This window comes from Schistocerca piceifrons, chromosome X, assembly GCF_021461385.2.
Source record: "Schistocerca piceifrons isolate TAMUIC-IGC-003096 chromosome X, iqSchPice1.1, whole genome shotgun sequence".
Lineage (NCBI taxonomy): Eukaryota > Metazoa > Arthropoda > Insecta > Orthoptera > Acrididae > Schistocerca > Schistocerca piceifrons.
Window position 1 is genome coordinate 877,038,411 of NC_060149.1, and position 19,984 is coordinate 877,058,394.

A 19,984-nucleotide genomic window follows, 5' to 3' on the forward strand; every position below is an offset into this window, starting at 1 on the left:
ACAAAATCTTTGATTAATGAAAAAAAAGATATAAAGAAATATAATGTCTAATCCATCCGCACCCCAAGAGCCCTAAAGTCTGTAGGATTACATCGTAAAATCATAAAACTGATAGTGCTCACGCGTTCTGGCATGTGTTTCAAGAATCATGTCCCAAAGTACGTGATGTAACATGAACCAAATTAGAACACAGTATTGCAACCATTATATTAACGTAAAATTTAAACAAGCACTGTCAGTTTTACGATTTTACGATGTAATCCTACAGATTTTTACATTTAAGGCTCTTGATACTTGCATGGATTAGGTACGATACTTCTTTCTATCTTCTTTTTTCATTAATAAAATATTTTCTTTAAATAATGAACATTAAAGAGGGCGCTGTTGTGTCCGGTGTTGGCAATGAGCATGGCTGCGTAGGTCGCTGTAAGCAGATAGCCCAGTTGCATTTGTCTGACAAATGCAGATATTGTAATTTCACTGCCTGTATTTATGAGTCCACAGGGCTTTAGTACTAGCTAAGTTGATCCAAACGATCTCTTCTGTATGTTCTTACTTGTGTAGTTCAAATGGTTCTGATCACTATGGGACTTAACTTCTGAGGTCATCAGTCCCCTAGAACTTAGAACTACTTAAACCTAACTAACCTAAGGACATCACACACATCCATGCCCGAGGCAGGATTCGAACCTGCGACCGAATCGGTAGCGCGGTTCCAGACTGTAGCGCCTAGAACCGCTCGGCCACCCCGGCCAGCACTTGTATAGTTGGGCAGATGTATGTTATGGTACACTCTGATTATTTTATCCTTGTTTTATATACAGCACTAATGATGGTCACGCAGTGATTGAAATTGATTTGCAACAAACATAAAGATTTCAACTTCAGCGACCAACGCTGACTCTCCTAAAACTGGTGTGGTGTTCGTGGTGCACGCTACTCCTGATGCAGTCCCCATTCGTAAGTTACATACTGTCTTAATTGACAAAACCCTCGCAGTTGCGTCCAAAAGGGGAGCATGCAGTTTTGTTGCTTTTTTTCTCGGAATACCTACGATCCACAATTTCTGCTTTCGGCCTTCAGTTGGTGATGTTGACCGCGGATGAGTTCTACGAGGCACATCTTGTCTCTCAGCCTTGTCTCTCATAATAGCCGCTGAACGGTGGAGTGACGTCGTTGTGGTGTACGCCAATTCCGCGACCTACTTCCCCTGCTGACATCCCAAGTGACAATGCGCGCACCTTTTAAGTCTGAAATGACCCTTCGAGGCATGTTGGCAGATTGCACAGCGTACACAAGCCGCGTTGTCTCGTTCACGAGCGGAGGAAAAGTGCATTCTACTCAAATGCTCAAGTGCACCTATCATGGTAAAAAAATTCTTAAGAGTTGATTAAGAAAGAGGGAGGAAGTGGAAACTTTTCTATAAAATCCACTTTGGTCGATGAGTAGCAATTTGTTTTCAACCGTTTATAATTGTCCATACTTTTAAGTTAATTAAATCGCGATGACCCTTGCGAGTCGAATCAGGGAGAAACGTACAGGGTGACAATTACTGAGCTATATGAAATAAAACCGTCATAACTTCTGAACGGTTTGCGCTAGGACGTTCAAACTGCACGGTTGGCCGAGGGGTACGATGTGAATTAGTATGCGCATGCGCATGCTTTGGCTTAAAGACCGCTTTCGTTTGGATGGCTTCGTCAATAAGCAAAATTGGCGCATTTGGGGGACAGAGATTTCCACATTTCGAGATCGAGTAGTCTCTTCACCCCCAACAGGGGACTGTGTGGTTTGCAATGTCCAGTCACGGAATAATCGGTGCGATATTCCTCGATGGCACGGTGTCTACCGAACGGTACGTGAAGGTTTTGGAAAATGATTTTATCACCACCGCGTGGACGTAACAGGGACGGTTGGAACGGCATCCTTTTGGCACTGGCATCCTTTTGGCACTCACTGTGCATTGTGGAGTGGGGCTTTGAACAATGTAACCGCGTCCGAACTGTGCAACGGTTGCTTCACATTAGCTGCCATCTTGTGGATTATAATCAAACTGAAACTTTGGGCACACTGACCCCTTTTCCGGGGGGTGATATAGATAGGACTACTTGTTCAGTACACTGTAGTTATACACATAAAATTCGACCATAAAATTTTACTGAATCTAGGCTAATTAGTATATCAAAAATTAAATTATATGACTGCCTTCATTTAGTTATTACTGATTAAATGATACGATTGTTTAATGAAAGCTCTGGATGTCTGAGGTGGTACAAGGTCTCAGTTACTTCCTAGCTTTCGAATAAATACTGGAAACTGAATGTGTCCGATTCACAACAAGATAAAAAGTAGCAGGTAGTTTATAGCCTCGAGATTGAATTATTCGACATGCTTGTAGTCAGTCCTGTACTTTGAAAAATCTTGTAATAAACTGATTATAATTATACAAATGACGCTCTGTGAGTGAAACTTTTAATGTGCACACACGTTTTCTGTTAACTGGATGAAAAAGTATGTTACTTAGCACAGTGAGTAACGTATTTGCTAAGTGTGGTGTAAGGACCAGGTTTGAACCTCTGTCCAACCATCGTACTGCTTAAATCACATCTGGTGAATGTTACGATTGGGGCCTCCATAATACGCGAGGTTGCAGCCGCTTTCTCAAGACCTTGTAAAAACTAGTGCTTCGTTTGCATTGGTCCAGTTGTCGCCTAGATGTTCATCACTAACAGTGGAGATGTGCTTGTAAAGAAAAAAGGGCAGTTACAAAGCAGCCAAAGAGAGAAGGAACGGAAGAAGATAATACTTTTACGCTATGTTAGACTTTTAAGCGGACTAATAAAACACACTTTCACATCAGCTTACAATCAGTCGTATTGCACGGACCCCGCGGAGTGGGGTTGATAAGAAAAGAGTCAATAAATTATATTTTATTTAAAGGCCACCGCACACGATCAAACTTATTTGCCTAATTCGTTCTTGTCTACCCACGGTTTTGTCAAACAAGCCCATACACGAGCCAACAAGTTTGTCAGTTTAACATTACTTTTCAAGCAGACGCTGTTGTTTATGCTGGTATTTGCCAATAGTGGGAATGGCTACACGTGGAGATAAAGCATTTCTAGCAATGACTGCCATTGTGTTTAAAGAAAAAATGACGCTGTTTTAGAGAATGGTTGGAAATGAGAGAGAAATATACACATGAAAAGCTGTTAAAGGAAAATGACTACATCAGCTTAACTGACAGTTAAAGTTTTAATAAATTGTCTACAGTTGGCTCGACAGACAGAAGTAAGCAAAAAATTATTCCCTACTACTTGACCCTCGCTGGTCATTGGGGCTTAGTCGGAGCGGGACTCACCACTGAAGACAATTCTACTCCCGTAAATGAAACTCCAGGCCAAGACATGTCTGGAGACGCCACGGGCAGCAGTGGGATACCAGCGTGACTGTAGCCAGCAGGACCTCTGCGGCACCAGTACGTCCGCGATATTCTATGCCCAGTTCTGTTGCCCTTCATGGTAAGCCATCCTGGGCTTGCATTTCAGCACACGGCGAGAGTTTCCACTGCTTGTCTGCTTACCAAACCCTTCCTCGGCCACCAAGGTCGCCGGATCTCTCCCCGATTGAGAACGTTTGAAGCATTATGGGCAGGGCCCTCTTACCAGCTCGGGACTCCGGCAATCTGACGCACCAGGTGGACAGAGCCTGAGAACATCCAACAACTCTGTTAATCAATGCTTGCATAAGGGCGAAATGGACCAACGCGTCACTGACTTCTTTAACTTGCGAAGTTCTCCCTCTCGAGTAAAGAATCGAAATTTCCTGAAATTGTAATCATTTGTTACTCTGTACGGGTACATAACATTCATCGATTTCCATCCCATTAGGATAATTTCTTCATGGTGCGCCCCCCCCCCCCCCCCCATCTCCCTCCACTAGAATGTACACGGCTCGGAAAGACGCGACACCTCTACCATTGTGATAATTTCCAGTGCTACTTTGTTTTAATGGTCGATCGTAGTTTCCATAGTTGTGGTCACTAACGATACAGTGAGCTAAATTGTAATAAAACGCTTTTCCACTAAACATATGCGCCGAAATATCAACACAACGTCCAGCACTTTGTCAGATTTTCCCTAAACCAAAACTCCTCCCAAGAGGGAACGACAAGGTGATGGACGAAAATACTAAAATATTGCTCAAATTCGGGACTTTTTTCCTCCGTTATGAACTGTAGTAGAGACATGGGTTTGCTACAATGAATAAAGCATACGATGAAGTTTTTGTTGGTACATCGACGGTTGTCACTGTAACTCCGGTTGCGGTTATCTGAAACATGAAATTAACATACAGCCCTGATCCTTACAGATGTAATTTTAGTTCATCGTAGGGATTTGAAAAAAAAATCTAACGAAATTACAGATATTTGAAAATAATGGCCATTTTTGGACCCTCTTTTTTGGCCGAAAAAAAAAAACGAAATATCAACGTAAAAAAAATTGGCTACGATGAGCTGACGAGAATTCAATTTGCTTTAAGGGAGACCAGAAATCATTAAAATCGCATGAAAATTGCAGTGTGGGCGACGACAACCGTGCCTGAAAACATGGGTTCGTGGAAAACGCGTTTAAAGTTTGACAAGCAATTATCATATTAAAAAATGGGATAAAGCTTGAAACTTAGGGGAGATCTTCGATTCCTGGTCCATAATAACTATCGCTCCGACCAGTGGATGACCGCTTTCTCCTACTTTGACCTGATAAGCCCTCATTTTCGTCCTCAAAGCCCTTTTCGTCGCTTACCGCATCGCCGCTGGCGTCTCTTCCGTCACAGAATCGGCGCATTTCATCGGCGATTTTGATTTAAAGGGCATTTGCCATGTGCGTTAATGCAGTATGGCCTACATTGAATAGACATACGTCAAAATTTGAAGCGATGTTGACAATTTCGCTTCGGCTGAACTTTATTTTTGGAGCGCATCACCAAATGAGACTATTGAAACTCGTTCACATTCTGAGTAAAACCGCCCGAACAACGCTCCAGCAAATCAGGTTTGCTCAAATCGGTATGAATACGGGTGATACCATCGATAACGACTTGTGCCAATAGCGTTTTGTGTTGTGCACCCTCGGCTTTAAACGCTCACAGAATCGTTACTTTTTGGAGTTCGAGCATAATATTTTGGGGAATAATTCTTCAATGTATAGAGATTCGAATTCCGTAATTAAAAAAATTTCGAGTTTTTTCGACCGTCACCCTGCTGTTCCTCCTCAAACACGACCCATGTTTCACAAACACTTGAAACAACACCATACGTGGTCAAATATTTAACACACGCAGTAAAGTTTGACAACTTGTTTGATGTTGACAACTTGTTTCAGTGCAATAGAGCTGATCTATATGGCCTTCGTCGCAGCCTGAATTTGCCAGTGTCTTTCTTCTACTTTCTGAATTTCAATTTCTGTGCTCGAATCCTGGTCCTGCTCATAGCACTACTTTGTCAGTGCATGTTGTTTAGTAAATTTAGAGTTATGTAGCTATGTTCTAGAGGTGGTGATGGTGTCCCCTGGTGAAGTGGCCTGTACGTAAAACCCAAAAAGCTTCAGAAAAATGTGATCCCACCAGTTTAGGGCGTAAGAGACCTGAAAATAGCACTGAGAGAAAAATGGGGCAACCAACGTATGGAAATTACGAACGGACTCGTGCAGTAAAACTTCTTGGCCGATTGAATGCCAGACCAAGGCTCGCACTTCTGAAATTTGGAAGGTAGGAGATGAGGTACTGACGAATGTAAAGCTGCGAGGACGGATCGTGAGTCGTGCTTGGGTAGCTCAATCTGTACAGAACTTCCTCGCGAATAGGCAAAGGTTCCGAGTCCGAGTCTCGGTCCATCACACAGTTTTAATATGCCAGGAATTTTCATATCAACATACACTCCGCTACAGAGTGAAAAATTCAGTCGTGGAGCACTTCCCCGAGCAAGGAATAAAATAATTCTTCTGATAGCATGAAGCTACTCTGAGTGTAGCTTTTTTTCTGTTGTTGTATGCTGCTCCATGTTAAGGAATTACAGCCGTTTCGTATAAATGAAGACTGTGTATTATCTATATCTACGTGATTACAATGTCCGCGTGCTTAACTGGGTGGTAATGTGCTTGCCTCCCATGCAAGCGGGCCCGGGTTCGATTCCCGGCCGGGTTGGAGATTTTCTCTGCTCGTGGACTGGCTGTTGTGTTGTCTTCATAATCATTTCATCCTCATTACAGGCGCGCGAGTCGCCCAATGTGGCGTCGAATGAAATAAGACTTGTACTTGGCGGCTGGCCTCCCCCGAACAGGAGCCTCCCGGCCGACGATGCCGTACATTCATTTCCATTTTTTACTCTACGATTCACAGTTAAGTGCCTGGAAGAAGGTTCATCGAAGCACCTTCAAGCTATTTCTCTACCGTTCCAGTCTCGAACAGCGTGCAGAAAAACAAAAACTCATATCTTTTCGCACGAACTCCGATTTGCCTAACTTCATGATGATGCTCATTTCTTCCTATATAGGAAGGCACCAAAAAAAATATTTTCTCACTCGGAGGGGAAAGCTGATCAAAATTTCGTGAGATCATCATGCCATGACGAAAAACGCCCTTGTTTTAACGATTGCCATCCCAATTCGCGTTTCATATCTGCAGCACTCACTCCCCCTATTTTGCACTAACACAAAACGAGCTGCTCTTCTTTGAACTTTCTCAATGTAGTCCGTCAATCGTAGCTGATGCGGATCCCACACCACGCAGCAGTACTCCAGAAGAGGACGGACAAGCGTAGTGTGGGCAGTCTCTTTACTAGACCAGTTGCATTTCGTAAGTGTTCTGCGAATAAAGCGCAGTCTTGGATTGGCTTTACCCACAACGTTATCTGTGTGACCGTTCCAATTTAATGTATTCGTAACTGTAATTCCTAAATATTTAACTGAATTCACAGCCTTAAGATTTTTGTGATTTATCGTATAACCTAAATTTAGCGAATTCCTTTTGCGACTAACGAGAATAACTTTTCACTTTTGATTATTTAGATTGAATTGTCACATTTCGCGCCATACAGATATCGTGTCTAAATCATTTTGGGATTGGTTTTGATCATCATCATCTTTACAAGACGGTAAATGACAGCATCATCTACAATCAATCTAAGAGGGCTGTTCAGATTGTCATCTAAATCGTTTGTGTAGATCAGAAACAGCAGAGAGGCTATAACATTTCCCTGGGGATCGCCAGATATTACTTCTGTTTTACTCGATTACTTTCCGTCAGTTACTACGAACTTTGACCTTTCTGACAGGAAATCACGACCAGTCGCACAACTGAGACGATACTCCATAGGTACGCAATTTGATTGGAAGTCGCTTACCAGGAACGGCGCCAAAAGCCTTTTAGAAATATAAAAATATGGAATCAACCTGGCGATACCACTTGTTACGTCGTGAGAATAGAGAGCTATTTGTGTTTCACAAGAACGATATTTCCCGAATCCGTGTTCGCTAATTACCAAAAAATCGTTTTCTTCGGGGTTAAAAAATCCTACTGCAGATCGAAGTTAGTGATATGGGTCCGTAACTTAGCGAATTACTCCTATTTCGACGGCGGGGGTGGCCGAGCGGTTCTAGGCGCTACAGTCTGGAACCACACGACCGCTACGGTCGCAGGTTCAAATCCTGCCTCAGGCATGGATGTGTGTGATGTCCTTAGGTTAGTTAGGTTTAATTATTTCTAAGTTCTAGGGGACTGATGACCTTAGAAGTTAAGTCCCATAGTGCTCAGAACCATTTGAACCATTACTCTTATTTCCTTTCTTGGGTACTGGTGTGACCTGTGCAACTTTCCAGTCTTTAGGTACGAATGTTTCGACGAGCGAGCGATTGTAAATGATTGCTAAGTATGGAGCTATTTTATCAGCATACTCTGAAAGGAACCTAACGAGTATACGATCTGGACGGTCCCTTCCCCAAATCAATCAAACAACCAACCAACAATCTGGAGCGAGTGATTTATGCAGCTTCGCTGTACTGAGAATATCTACGTCGTAAGTTATTCATGTTGGCAGTTGTTCTTGATCAAAATTTCGGAATACTTACTTCGTCTTCTGTGGTGAAGAAATTTCGGGAAACTGTGTTTAGTAACTCCGCCTTAGGGCACTGTCAGCAACATCACAATTGTTATCGTGCAGAGAAGGTATTCACTGCGTGATTCCGCTGATGTACTTCACGTTCGACCAGAATCTCTTAGGGATTTCCGTCAGATTTCGTTGTGGAAATTGTTAAAAGCGTCTCGCATTGTTGATCGCTTTAAATTTCGAGCTTCTGTAAAACTTCGCCCATTTTGGGCACTTTTCATTCTTTTATATTTTGCCACGTGGGTGGCCGGGCGGTTTGAGACGCCATGTCACAGACTGCGCGGTCCCTCCCGTCAGAGGTTCGAGTCCTCCCTCGGGCATGGGTGTGTGCGTTGTTCTTAGCACAAGTTAGTTTAAGTAGTGTGTAAGTCTAGGGACCGATGACCTCAGCAGTTTGGTCCTTTAGGAATGCACACACATTTGAACGTTTTAAATGTGGTGTCCTTTTTTACTGCTTCTTCAGAGTGTTCTGATCTGTTTAACGTCCCATGGGGATCTGTACCGCCTCTCATTAATTCATTTGCTATATATCTCTCTGTTTCTTTTAATTTAATTAACACCACATATGGTCTACGTGTACATAGACTGGGAGCAGTGGAAAAGGAAGGAAGATTCAGTTTAACATCCCGTCGATAGCTAGCTTACTAGAGACGAAACACAAGCTCGGATTGTGTCAAGGATGGGGAAAAAATCGACCGTGTCCTCTCAAAGCAACCAGTCCGGCATTTGCCAGGAGCGATTTAGGGAACTCACAAGTCAGGATGGCCGGACGTGGGTTTGAACCGCCGTCCTCCCGAAGTCCATTGTGCTAACCACAGCGCCACCTCTCTCGGCGGGAAGGAGTGGAGACTCTGTCTTAAAAAGGCGTCAAGTTAATTTTTATCTACTTTTTGAAATAGATATTTATGCGTTTATTTTTGATGGGGTTGTATGTTACGGTATTCAGTCTTGCTACAAGGGCCTTGTGGTCACTAACCCGTATCCGTCACGATGCTCCCTAATTGCTCAGGATTATTTGTTGCTAAGAGGTCAAGTATGTTTTCATAGGTATTTACATTTCTAGTGGGCTCCTGAACTATTTGTTCAAAATAATTTTCTGAGAAAGGGTTCAGCACGATGTCGGATGACATTTGTGCCTATCACCGACTTTAAACATGAATTTTTCCTAACGTATCGAGGGTAGCTCGAAGTACCACGAAGTATAATTATACTGATAAGCCAAAACATCATGACCACCTACTTAAAAGCGTGTCGGTCCACCCTCAGAACGTAATTCAACAGTGATCCTGCGTGCCACGGATTCGACACGTACTTCATAGATTTGCAGAGGTTTGTGGCACCAGATACCCACGCACAGATTACACACTTCCCGTAATATACTGCCGGTTGGTTTGTGGGCGGAGCTGGCGTCCGATAGGGCCCCGGCTGGCTTTCATCGGATTCAGATAAGCCGAGACAGTTATCCTGCTAAAGACGCCATCGCTGTTAGGGAAGACATCGAGCATAAGGGGTTACAGGTGGTCCCTAATAATGTTCACGTGGTCCACAGCTGTCACGGTGCCTTCGATTGCTACCGCAGGTCCCACAGAAGCCCAGGTGAGCGTCTCCCGTAACGTAATACTGCTCATCCCGGCCTGCGTCCGTAGCGCACTGCATGTTTCGAGCAGCCGTTCGCCTGGATGGCAGCGTATCTGGACACGACCGTCGACCTGGTTTAACAATAAACGGAACTCATCCAACCAGGCGATACGATCGCATTGATCCGCGGTCTAATCTCCATGATCCCGTGTCCACTGTAATCATAATTGAAGAAATTTTTGGTCTACATGGCAATACGTAGGGGTCCTCTGCTGCGGAACACCACGCTCGACACTGTGTGCTGGACGGTGTGCTCCGAAATACTTGTGCCTGCGCCAGCACTGTACTGTCACAGAGCGCCGCCTATCCTGCTTTAGTAAGCACGCAAGCCTCCGACCCCTGTGTTGTGTGATGAGGTACGGACGTCCAACTTCTTGTCGCCTACTCATGGTTTCAGCATTCTTCAAATGCTCACGACAGTAGCAAGCGAACAGCAGACCCGCTTCGCCGTTTCCGAGATGCTCGCTCCCAGGCACTGGGCCACAACAATCTGGCTTTTGTCAAAGTTGCTTAAGTCGGCGGATTTCCGTATTTGCTCTACTTATCATCGCTAGAATGATTCCCCATTCGTATGTGCTCCACTCATATATTTCTCTTGCCGCGTCACTTGTCCCCAGCGCCACCGAGCAGCATACACACTTACTGTGAGAAGTGGTCATAATGTTTTTGGCTCATCTGTGTATATGAGTGGGGTACCAATTTGAAATGAGACTCACGTTTTCTTTGAACCGTTCAGAAACTCATTCGTCTGAGTCGGGGTCGGCGAAAGGATCCAATTATTAATTTATTCCGGTTGTGAAGTATAACCTCTAGCCGTACTAAATCACTGGAACTATCTAATTCAATTTCATTACGAGGCAAACTACTTTTGACAGCAAGAAACACACCACTACCAGCTCTGTTTAATCTATCCTTTCTGGACACGGTTAGGTCTTCTGTAAAAATTTCGGCTGAGTTAATCTCCGGCTTTAGTCAGCTTTCCACACATACAGCTACTTGAGATTCAGTGCTTTGTATCAGCGCTTGGAGCTCTGGTTCTGTCCAAGCACAGCTATGATAATTTACAACTACAGTACCGATTGTTGCTACGTCGTCCTGTGTTTGCCCTGCAGTCTTTTAGACTCACTCCCTGTCTGAAGTTTCCCGAGACCCTCTAATGTAAAAACGAAACACCACTCCAGTCCCTTCCACACAGCCCCCGCTACCCGTGAAGCTGTTAACTGTGTGTAGTGGACCCCTGACCTATTAAGCGGAACCCGGAAACTCACTGCCCTAAGGCGCAACTCGAGGAATCTGCAACTTACACGGTTGAACGACAGTCTAAGCCTTTGATTTAGACCCTCCACTCAGCTCTATACCAGAGGACTGGTTCTGTGGACTATGATACAGATGGTGAGTTCTGCCTTCACCGTGCAAGCAAGACTGGCAGTCTTTAACACTTTAGCTAGCTGCCTGAAACAGAGAGAATCTGTTCTGATGCGAAGGGACACACATCGTCGGTACTGACATGAGCTACTACTTGCAATTGGCTGCACCCTATGTTCTTCATGGCATCTAGAAGCACTCGTTCGCCGGCCGCTGTGGCCGAGCGGTTCTAGGGCGCTTCAGTCCGGAAAAGCGCTGCTGCTACAGTCGCAGGTTCGAATCATGCCACGTGCATGGATGTGTGTGATGTCCTTAGGTTAGTTAGGTTTAAGTAGTTCTAAGTCTAGGGAACTGATCAGCTCAAATGTTAAGTCTCATAGTGCTTAGAGTCATTTGAACCATTTGAAGCACTCGTTCCACATATGTAATGATCTCCCAGTAGCCACACAGGGTGCAAACTGGATTCCTTCCTCTTCTTGGCACCCATATCCCTAAGGGGCCCCATTGCGCACCTAACATTGGAGCTGCCAACTACCAGTAATCCCATCCCCTGTGAACGCTAAGATCGTGCGGGCCGAGAGGCTTCCGCTGGAACAGGGCGAGTGACTGCATCTCACTCAGGATGTTTGTCAGCCACAGACAGTGCCCAAAACCTGTTCATCAGACAAACAGGGGAGACCCTCTGGTCAGCCCCCAAGAAAGTCTTCCGCTGCCTGGCACACCTCGGAATGACATCGCACTCGATGCGTCGACCTGAGTCCGGGCAGTAGCCGGTGCGGCCACAGTAGTGGACCGATCAGGAGACACGTGGGACGTACTGGACACGCCACGGTTCCCCATGTCTGGCCCCCCCACAGCGATGCCATTGGCAACAGCCTCAAGCTGCGACACTCAAGCCAACACCGCCTCCAGCTGTGAGTGAACAGTCAGCAGCTCGCATCTGTACCCAGCAATCACAGTCCTGTCTATACTAAATACAGCGAAAATATACTCTAGACGGGTAATGAAACGCAGAACTGTGCCTTATAAATGCACAAACACTTACGAAATTTAGAAGTTAAAGCTAAGGAGCACAGAAGAAATTTAAAATAAGTGGCTTCTTATGGGAAGCTGTGTCAACTCACAAATGATGGTGGTGTACATCGGTGTGCTGCTGCAGTAACGGAAACTACCACTCAACTGATATTTGTAATATCTTTTGATGTTTTAGTTCTCACGTCAACGAAAACTAGAACATTATAAGTCTTTGTTGCTCGTCAACTGACAAGCAGAGTATCTTCCCCTGCAACACGAACGGGACACAAAACGAAGTTTTCAATGCTGCCTGGGGACAACTGTTTCATGGCTCACTAGTGAGCTGCGCACCAATCAAAGAATATTTTTAGGTTCATATTAAAATCACGTGACAGCAGCATGCAGCGCGTTGTAGCGAGATACGCACTTCACTCTCAGTTCACAATATGCTTTATTTGCTGAAGTGTTAAATGCTTATGATTTTTTTTATGCTCTTAAGCGTGGACTTAGTATCTTGGATCCGATAGCTAATGAAAATAAAAGTAATGAGAAGTATTACGAAGGATAGTATCCAATTAAGCACGACACGCTCGTTAGGTAAATGAAATGACATGAAATGATGAAACAGTCACCCGATGACCATTAGCAATGCACTCTGACTTATCATCAGCTTACGTTTTCGGCGATCCTGTGTCCCGTTACGGACGCACAATGTTTGGCCACACATTTTTCTACCTGTGCGGTGGAATGTCATAGGGGTAAAAAAGAAGAAACCGTGACATAGAAAGCACAGTTTAACTTCATTGCAAACAATGGAAAGAATTTGGAGCATTGGAATGAAAATAACGGAAATTTAATTTGTATGTAGATGAAAATTGATACTCCTAAAATCCGTTTTAAATCTCCCTGGTTTTCCATGTGAGAATAGGGTACCAAAGCTTGATCTCACAACTGACAAATCGTTTCATGTGTACTCAAGACATTTATAGCGGCGTTAAAGCGATGCAGTCTGAAGACTGCTACACATTAGCAATGAGGTACCAATGTGGTTGTAGTATTTCATTCTTAGAAGCAAAGTGACAAGTTCCACACGGAAGAGACTACAGTTTCCACAATCAGAAATTTTCTCCTGTACCAGATCTTCTGCTAATCAACTATAGCTTGTAAGAATTGGGATATTTCCTTTTTGCGGGCAAGTAATTGACGAGTCAACTACCAAATGTCTTTAAGTAGTTTATTTTCCAAAAAGTTCCAAATCAACGAAAATGCACTTACGTCACTAGTCTGAAGCGGCTGAGATGGTTTTAATAAAACTTTCACTTCATGATAGCAAATATTTATTTGGATGAAAGTGCTTAGCTTCTAATACTACCTGTTTTGATTCACAAAGTTCCTTTACGTTACATTAATCGGTTCAGAATTTCATTACAAATTGAGAGTTTCGTTTCCAGTTACCGCCATCTCGCATGATATCGCATCTGTAAGCAGATGACTTCGATGCTCCCCTCCCCTCCCACATCACACACACTGTTCGGTCTGCCGATATGCAGTAACTGAGATTTTAGAAGGGAAAGCACATTTTTTTTAATTCTTCTTTGCCCTGAGAGGGATAATATTCCTAATCTTTGTTCACAGCCGGCCGGTGTGGCCAAGCGGTTCTAGGCGCTTCAGTCTGGAACCGCCCAACCGCTGCGGTCGCAGGTTAGAATACTGCCTCGGGCATGGATGTGTGTGATGTCCTTAGGTTAGTTAGGTTTAAGTAGTTCTAAGTTCTAGAGGACTGATGACCTCAGATGTTAAGTCCCATAGTGCTCAGAGCCATTTGAACCATTTGTCCATATACTAGAGAGGAAAGATTTTTTACGAACTCTGAATTTACAGTGTTCTGGAGGAAAACGGCCCCGGGCCAGTCATGACACGAAATTGAGAAACAGCGCAGCTATGGCTTTCTGGCAATGGATGTTCGCATTTTGAAGCGGCGGTGCCTCGTGCACACATAACTTACAGAATAAAATTGTGCCAGCGGCCCTCTCCTGGATCAATATGGACTGCGCTCGCATACGAAAGTCTTGCTGCGCTATCGCGTCGTCATCTCGGGCGATAAAAGTTTCATGTCCTCAGGCTTATCTCTGTTCACGTTTACTACGCTCTGCACGAGCATGAAAGTTCTGGAGTTAATGCCAAAGGCCACACACACGAGCTGCTGTTAAGGAAATAAATATTTCTGTTATTTATTGTTAATAATCTCACACGTAATGTGCATTTTAGAAACTCGTGCTATATTATGGCACAAAATACTCGGGACAAGTGAAGTGCGCTGTCGATCAAAGAGGGGTTCAGGTCTGAATGGGGCGCTCATTGGTTGGGTTATCGCAGTCTTTTTAAAATATTGTGAGATTCATGTGAGTCATGATCTGAAGTGCACGCATTGACATCATGACAACTATCATAAAATCTCACGTCCTCCACCTCACACTTACATTAAACCACCCATCAGTACGAGAAGGCAGTCAATTTAAAATGATTGTCTTAGCTTAAAAAAGCTGTTAATGAAAAAGTAACACAACAAACCCTTAACCCTAGCAGTACCAACGTATTTTCCATAACTCGCATTACCGGTGTGGTGAGCGGTGGAGCGGCAAGGGGGGAGGGGGCGGTTACTTCACGCTCACAGTAAAATGAGTTAAAAAAGAAAGTTCGTTAACCGTTGTCGTCTTATATTAACAACATATTTTTTAATATGCTGATATGTAAGTAGCTTCCTGAACCTAAAAAATATTTTACAACACTCTTAACAATACCTACGCATTTTCACTAATTTGTGAAACCAAGCTAGGGGGTATTTTATGACAACAACAAAAAAATTTTAAAATACAAATTTAGTTAATTGTTGTTGACTTTTACTTGCAACTTACTTTTTAGAGAGATAGTGATGCGTAAGCAAGGTCCTGAAACTAAAGAGTACTGAAATGACATTCATTGTGGAAAGTGATATCAGTATTAAGATATAAATTTTTTAACTGAAAAAATGTAAAACGCTTACAAAACTTTCAGAAGAATTCATAAACAATAAATTTTTTTAAAAAACTTTTAAAATATAAAATAACTAAATTACAATATTTTCAAATGGTGGGCATAAAGTCCTCCCTCCTCTTTCGTATTGCGAGGGTTAAAACACTAAATACGTTAATGAAGGATATACATTTCCTGTGTGAATCTGCGGTAATAAGAATATTTTGTAAATAAAACCGTCTAGATCCGTTATTGAATTTCTTTCCTTATTATGCCGTTTCGGCTACTGCCATCAACAGTTATTTGAAACTAAGATTAAAGGAACATAAAGAGCGACAGGCGCTTGTTATACAACACGCTATAAAAGATACAAACTGAAAAGTAAATGAATACGTCTAAAAAGTTGTCACCAAAACTTAGACCTTCCGTCATAAGGTTCAACGTCAGTATTAACAAACTACGCCCAAGAGGAGCGTGAACTAGCAGCTCGGTCCATAAAATATACGAAGATGTAAGTTCTGGCCGGCATGTGGTGTTAGTGTGGGGAATGTTGCCTTCGAATTTTATTTTATTTTGTTTTTTCCTTCGTGTTCATAAATAGATAAACAGCCTTTAAATTAAAAACATTCGAACTCAAATTATAAAACACTATTTAAATTAATATAGTTAGATAATCATAAAACTTAGCTTTTCAGATGACGACCATTAGGCCGTGTGTTCACCTAAACCTGACAAGTATTCAATGAATCTGGTGTAGAATGGCACGACTATGGCCCAGAAGCAAGTTTTGTGTTCTAACGCAAATAATATCCATGTCGAGTGGCACCTCCGTGCAGTTCGTGTCCGTGACAAAAGGTCGAAGGCGAAAGCGCGACCAACGTAGCAGAGATGTCTGCACGGTTGCAACCCGTAATTCAGGCACGCACAGTAGCCGGACCACAATACGGTTAGTCGTAATGACAGAAGTGCTTTTCCGCACCCTCTCTCTCTCTCTCTCTCTCTCTCTCTCTCTCTCTCTCACACACACACACACACACACACACACACACACACTGAAGGGGGGGAGAGAGAGAGAGAGAGAGAGAGAGAGAGAGAGAGAGAGAGAGAGAGAGACGGGGAGGCCACGACATTGGGATCACGGATTTACTTCAAACACTGTGCAACTTTAGTAGGCCATTACAATACTGTATATTGTGCAAGTAGTAAAGTGCATTACCCTGGCACTTCCGAGAAAATCGCAATAGAAGTTTTACGCGTCTAATATATAACTGATGTATTTGTGTGTAGGTGCCTCACGTAATAGAGTTCATGGTGGTCAAATGGTTAGCGTTAGAGCTTCGTACGACAGGCGTATCTGAGGCGACGGTTCGACTCCCGCTCAAACCTTCATTGTTGGCCGGCCGCGGGGCTGCTACGGTCGCAGGTTCGAATCCTGCCTCGGGCATGGATGTGTGTGATGTCCTTAGGTTAGTTAGGTTTAAGTAGTTCTAAGTTCTAGGGGACTGATGACCACAGAAGTTAAGTCCCATAGTGCTCAGAGCCATTTGAACTTCATTGTTGTAGTACAAGTGTAAATTGAGCGATCCTCAAAAAATTCGCACCTAGACTATTCGTTTTTAATACATTAGCAAGGTCTCACCGCTACGAACGTTAACTGTCATACGGGACCTGTTTCTGTGTCTGCAGCTCGAAGCGTCGAGGTGCAAAATAGTTCCGGATACCTTACCAGATTGCTCGTATAAGGGATTTCGCAAATCGAGACGGGCATAAATTTTCAGGAAAACACTGTGCGTTTCTTCATTTATTTGTCGATGGTTATTTGTTCCAAAAATTAAATTTAGTAAAATTAGTAAGTACTCCAATAACACGAAATTCACGAAAACGTCGTGCAAATACACGCGTTTTTTTAAATTATATTACCTCTATTATGTTATATAAATTAAATAATATGACCAATGATAAAAAATATAGATTAAAAATTAAGGGTGAGCGGGAGTCGAACCGTCGCTTCATACACGTTCGCCTTACAACACTCGAATTCTAACCACTCGATCACCCCGAACTCTAACGTCCGCCACCTACGCACAGATACATCAATTGCATAACAGACGCGTAAATCTTCTCTCGCAGTTTTCTCGGAATTGCCGGCCGCGGTGGCCGTGCGGTTCTGGCGCTGCAGTCCGGAACCGCGGGACTGCTACGGTCGCAGGTTCGAATCCTGCCTCGGGCATGGGTGTGTGTGATGTCCTTAGGTTAGTTAGTTTTAAGTAGTTCTAAGTTCTAGGGGACTTATGACCTAAGATGTTAAGTCCCATAGTGCTCAGAGCCATTTGAACCATTTTTTTTCTCGAATTGCCAGAGTAGTGCACCTTACTACTTGCACATTATGTTGTTTTAATGGCCGACTAAAGTTGTGTAAAGTTTCTCTCTCTCTCTCTCCTGCCGTAAATGTGAAGCAACTAGAAGGGAAGGAGGAAACAAAATGAAACTTGACGTGCTGAGAGAATATGTAATGTTATTTCAGTGACTACGATGTCGAGTGAAATTTACAAAGAATTTAGCAGTTTGAGCCCATTTGCCAGTAAGTCGTAGAACTACCTCTGCGTCGATTCGATTAGGAATGGTGTCACGAAGCCGTCGTATTCCTTCCCGAGGCAAGCTGGCCCACAACTGGGACGGAGTTGATGTCGAGTTGGTCCCACACGTGCTCCGTTGGGGAGTGATCTTGGACACGGGAATACCTCAACATCACGCAGACAGTTCGTAGAGACACGGTGCACGGGTGCACGACCATTCTCGTGTTAAAAAAAAGACACCACGATGCTGTCGCATCAGAAGTAATACAAGTGGACGTCGGATGTCCGTGATGTACTCTTGTGCCGTCACAGTTCCCTCAGGCACTACCAGCCGTGACCTCAACACTACCCACACCGTGACGCGCGCAGCCGCCGCCGTACTCGGCGTTGACACTTATCTGGAGCACTGTAGAACCGCCACTCGCGTGACGGCACAACGCCGACATCCGACGTCCTCTCGTGTTAGTTCCGATGCTACAGTATGGTGGTGGCATTTTTTTAACACGAGAGTCGTGGCATCACTCGTTTAACGGCAGCCTATGCACGGGACGGTAATTCCCTAATGCGGCTGCTGTTAGTCCGATGGCGCAGGGTTACGCACAATGTTGCCGGGAGACCACTACTTGTTCTCGTATGGCAGACGAAATTTTACGATGCGCTCGGTGCAGAATACAGCGATCCTGCCGTGTTGGTGACACGCGGAGATGGAATGTATTGACATCCCTGCGGAGCCCGGAACATTTCAGGTAGTGGATCTCGGAACCGGCTGTTTCAGAAGTAGGATGCAACGGCATGTCCCGCTCTGCTGGGCTGTACTACTGGGAAAGGCCACTTCCTGCACTAGGAAATCTGTCATTGCACAGGTTCGTTGAAAGTGGGCTGTGGTGCGTGGCATTCTTCCAGAGTTAAGTTCTGCAATTGATCTCGAGTATTGTTCCGTCTTCTAAATGTTGTGAAGATTGAGTTCGTCGAGACCCCCGAAGGGAAACCTTTATTGACGTGCGACGGGCATCGATAATAGTGGACTATACCGACAAATAAGATGTAACTTTTTGGTGTTACATAAAAGTTATAGAGAACGAATCCAAAGGAAGACTATCCACTAAAAAAGCACCGTTTTAGGCGAACGTAACCTGATGAGCGAAAACATTTTGTAAGCGAAAAAAGCGAACAAAAGAAACAGATAGTACAACTGCGTAAAATTACGTAGAAGATGTAGGGTAGCCCTTCACTCGAGGCTTCGATTTATTAGCATCGTTAACGTCACATTCAAGTGCGAACATTCGCTGCATGGCATTAGGGAAATACACAGGGTGTTACAAAAAGGTATGGCCAAACTTTCAGGAAACATTCCTCACACACAAAGAAACAAAATACGTGGACATGTGTCCGGAAAGGCTTACTTTCCATGATAGAGCTCATTTTAGTTTCGTCAGCATGTACTGTACTTCCTCGATTCACCGCCAGTTGGCCCAATTGAAGGAAGGTAATGTTGACTTCGGTGCTTGTGTTGACATGCGACAGATTTTCTGTGAACGTTTGGGCAGGCATTGTTGGTGATGTCTTGACTGGGCCCCATGTTCTTCCACCTACGCTCAATGGAGCACGTTATCATGATTTCATACGGGATACTCTACCTGTGATGCTAGAACATGTACCTTTACAAGTATGGCACAACATGTGGTTCATGCACGATGGAGCTCCTGCACATTTCAGTCGAAGTGTACGTACGCTTCTCAACAACAGATTCGGTGACCGAGGGATTGGTAGAGGCGGACCAATTCCATGGCCTCCACGCTCTCCTGACCTCAACCCTCTTGACTTTCATTTATGGGGGCATTTGAAAGCTCTTGTCTACGCAACCCCGGTACCAAATGTAGAGACTCTTCGTGCTCGTATTGTGGATGGCTGTGATACAATACGCCATTCTCCAGGGCTGCATCAGCGCATCAGGGATTTTGAAGTCACACTGGTACGTTCTGTTGCTGTATGTTTCCATTCCATGATTAATGTGATTTGAAGAGAAGTAATAAAATGAGCTCTAACATGGAAAGTGAGCGTTTCCGGACACATGTCCACATAACATATTTTCTTTCTTTGTGTGTGAGGAATGTTTCCTGAAAGTTTGGCCGTACCTTTTTGTAACACCCTGTATACGCAACAGCTGACTGATTCTGGAGGAATATTCTTTCGAGAAAATAATTTACTGACGAAT

The 19,984-nt window shown here is 43.9% G+C and overlaps 2 protein-coding genes across 2 annotated transcripts in view; one reads left to right on the top strand and one right to left on the bottom strand.

Moving 5' to 3' along the window:
• LOC124722751 (uncharacterized protein DDB_G0286299-like) overlaps positions 1 to 2,034 on the bottom strand; it is a 64,341-nt gene extending 62,307 nt beyond the window's left edge. Inside the window, exon 1 of the mRNA XM_047247891.1 lies at positions 1,958 to 2,034. Coding sequence (XP_047103847.1) covers positions 1,958 to 2,034 — 77 coding nt within the window. The remainder of the gene's footprint in view (positions 1 to 1,957) is intronic.
• LOC124721967 (polyhomeotic-proximal chromatin protein) overlaps positions 1 to 19,984 on the top strand; it is a 286,137-nt gene that overhangs the window by 88,936 nt on the left and 177,217 nt on the right. The window lies entirely within an intron of this gene.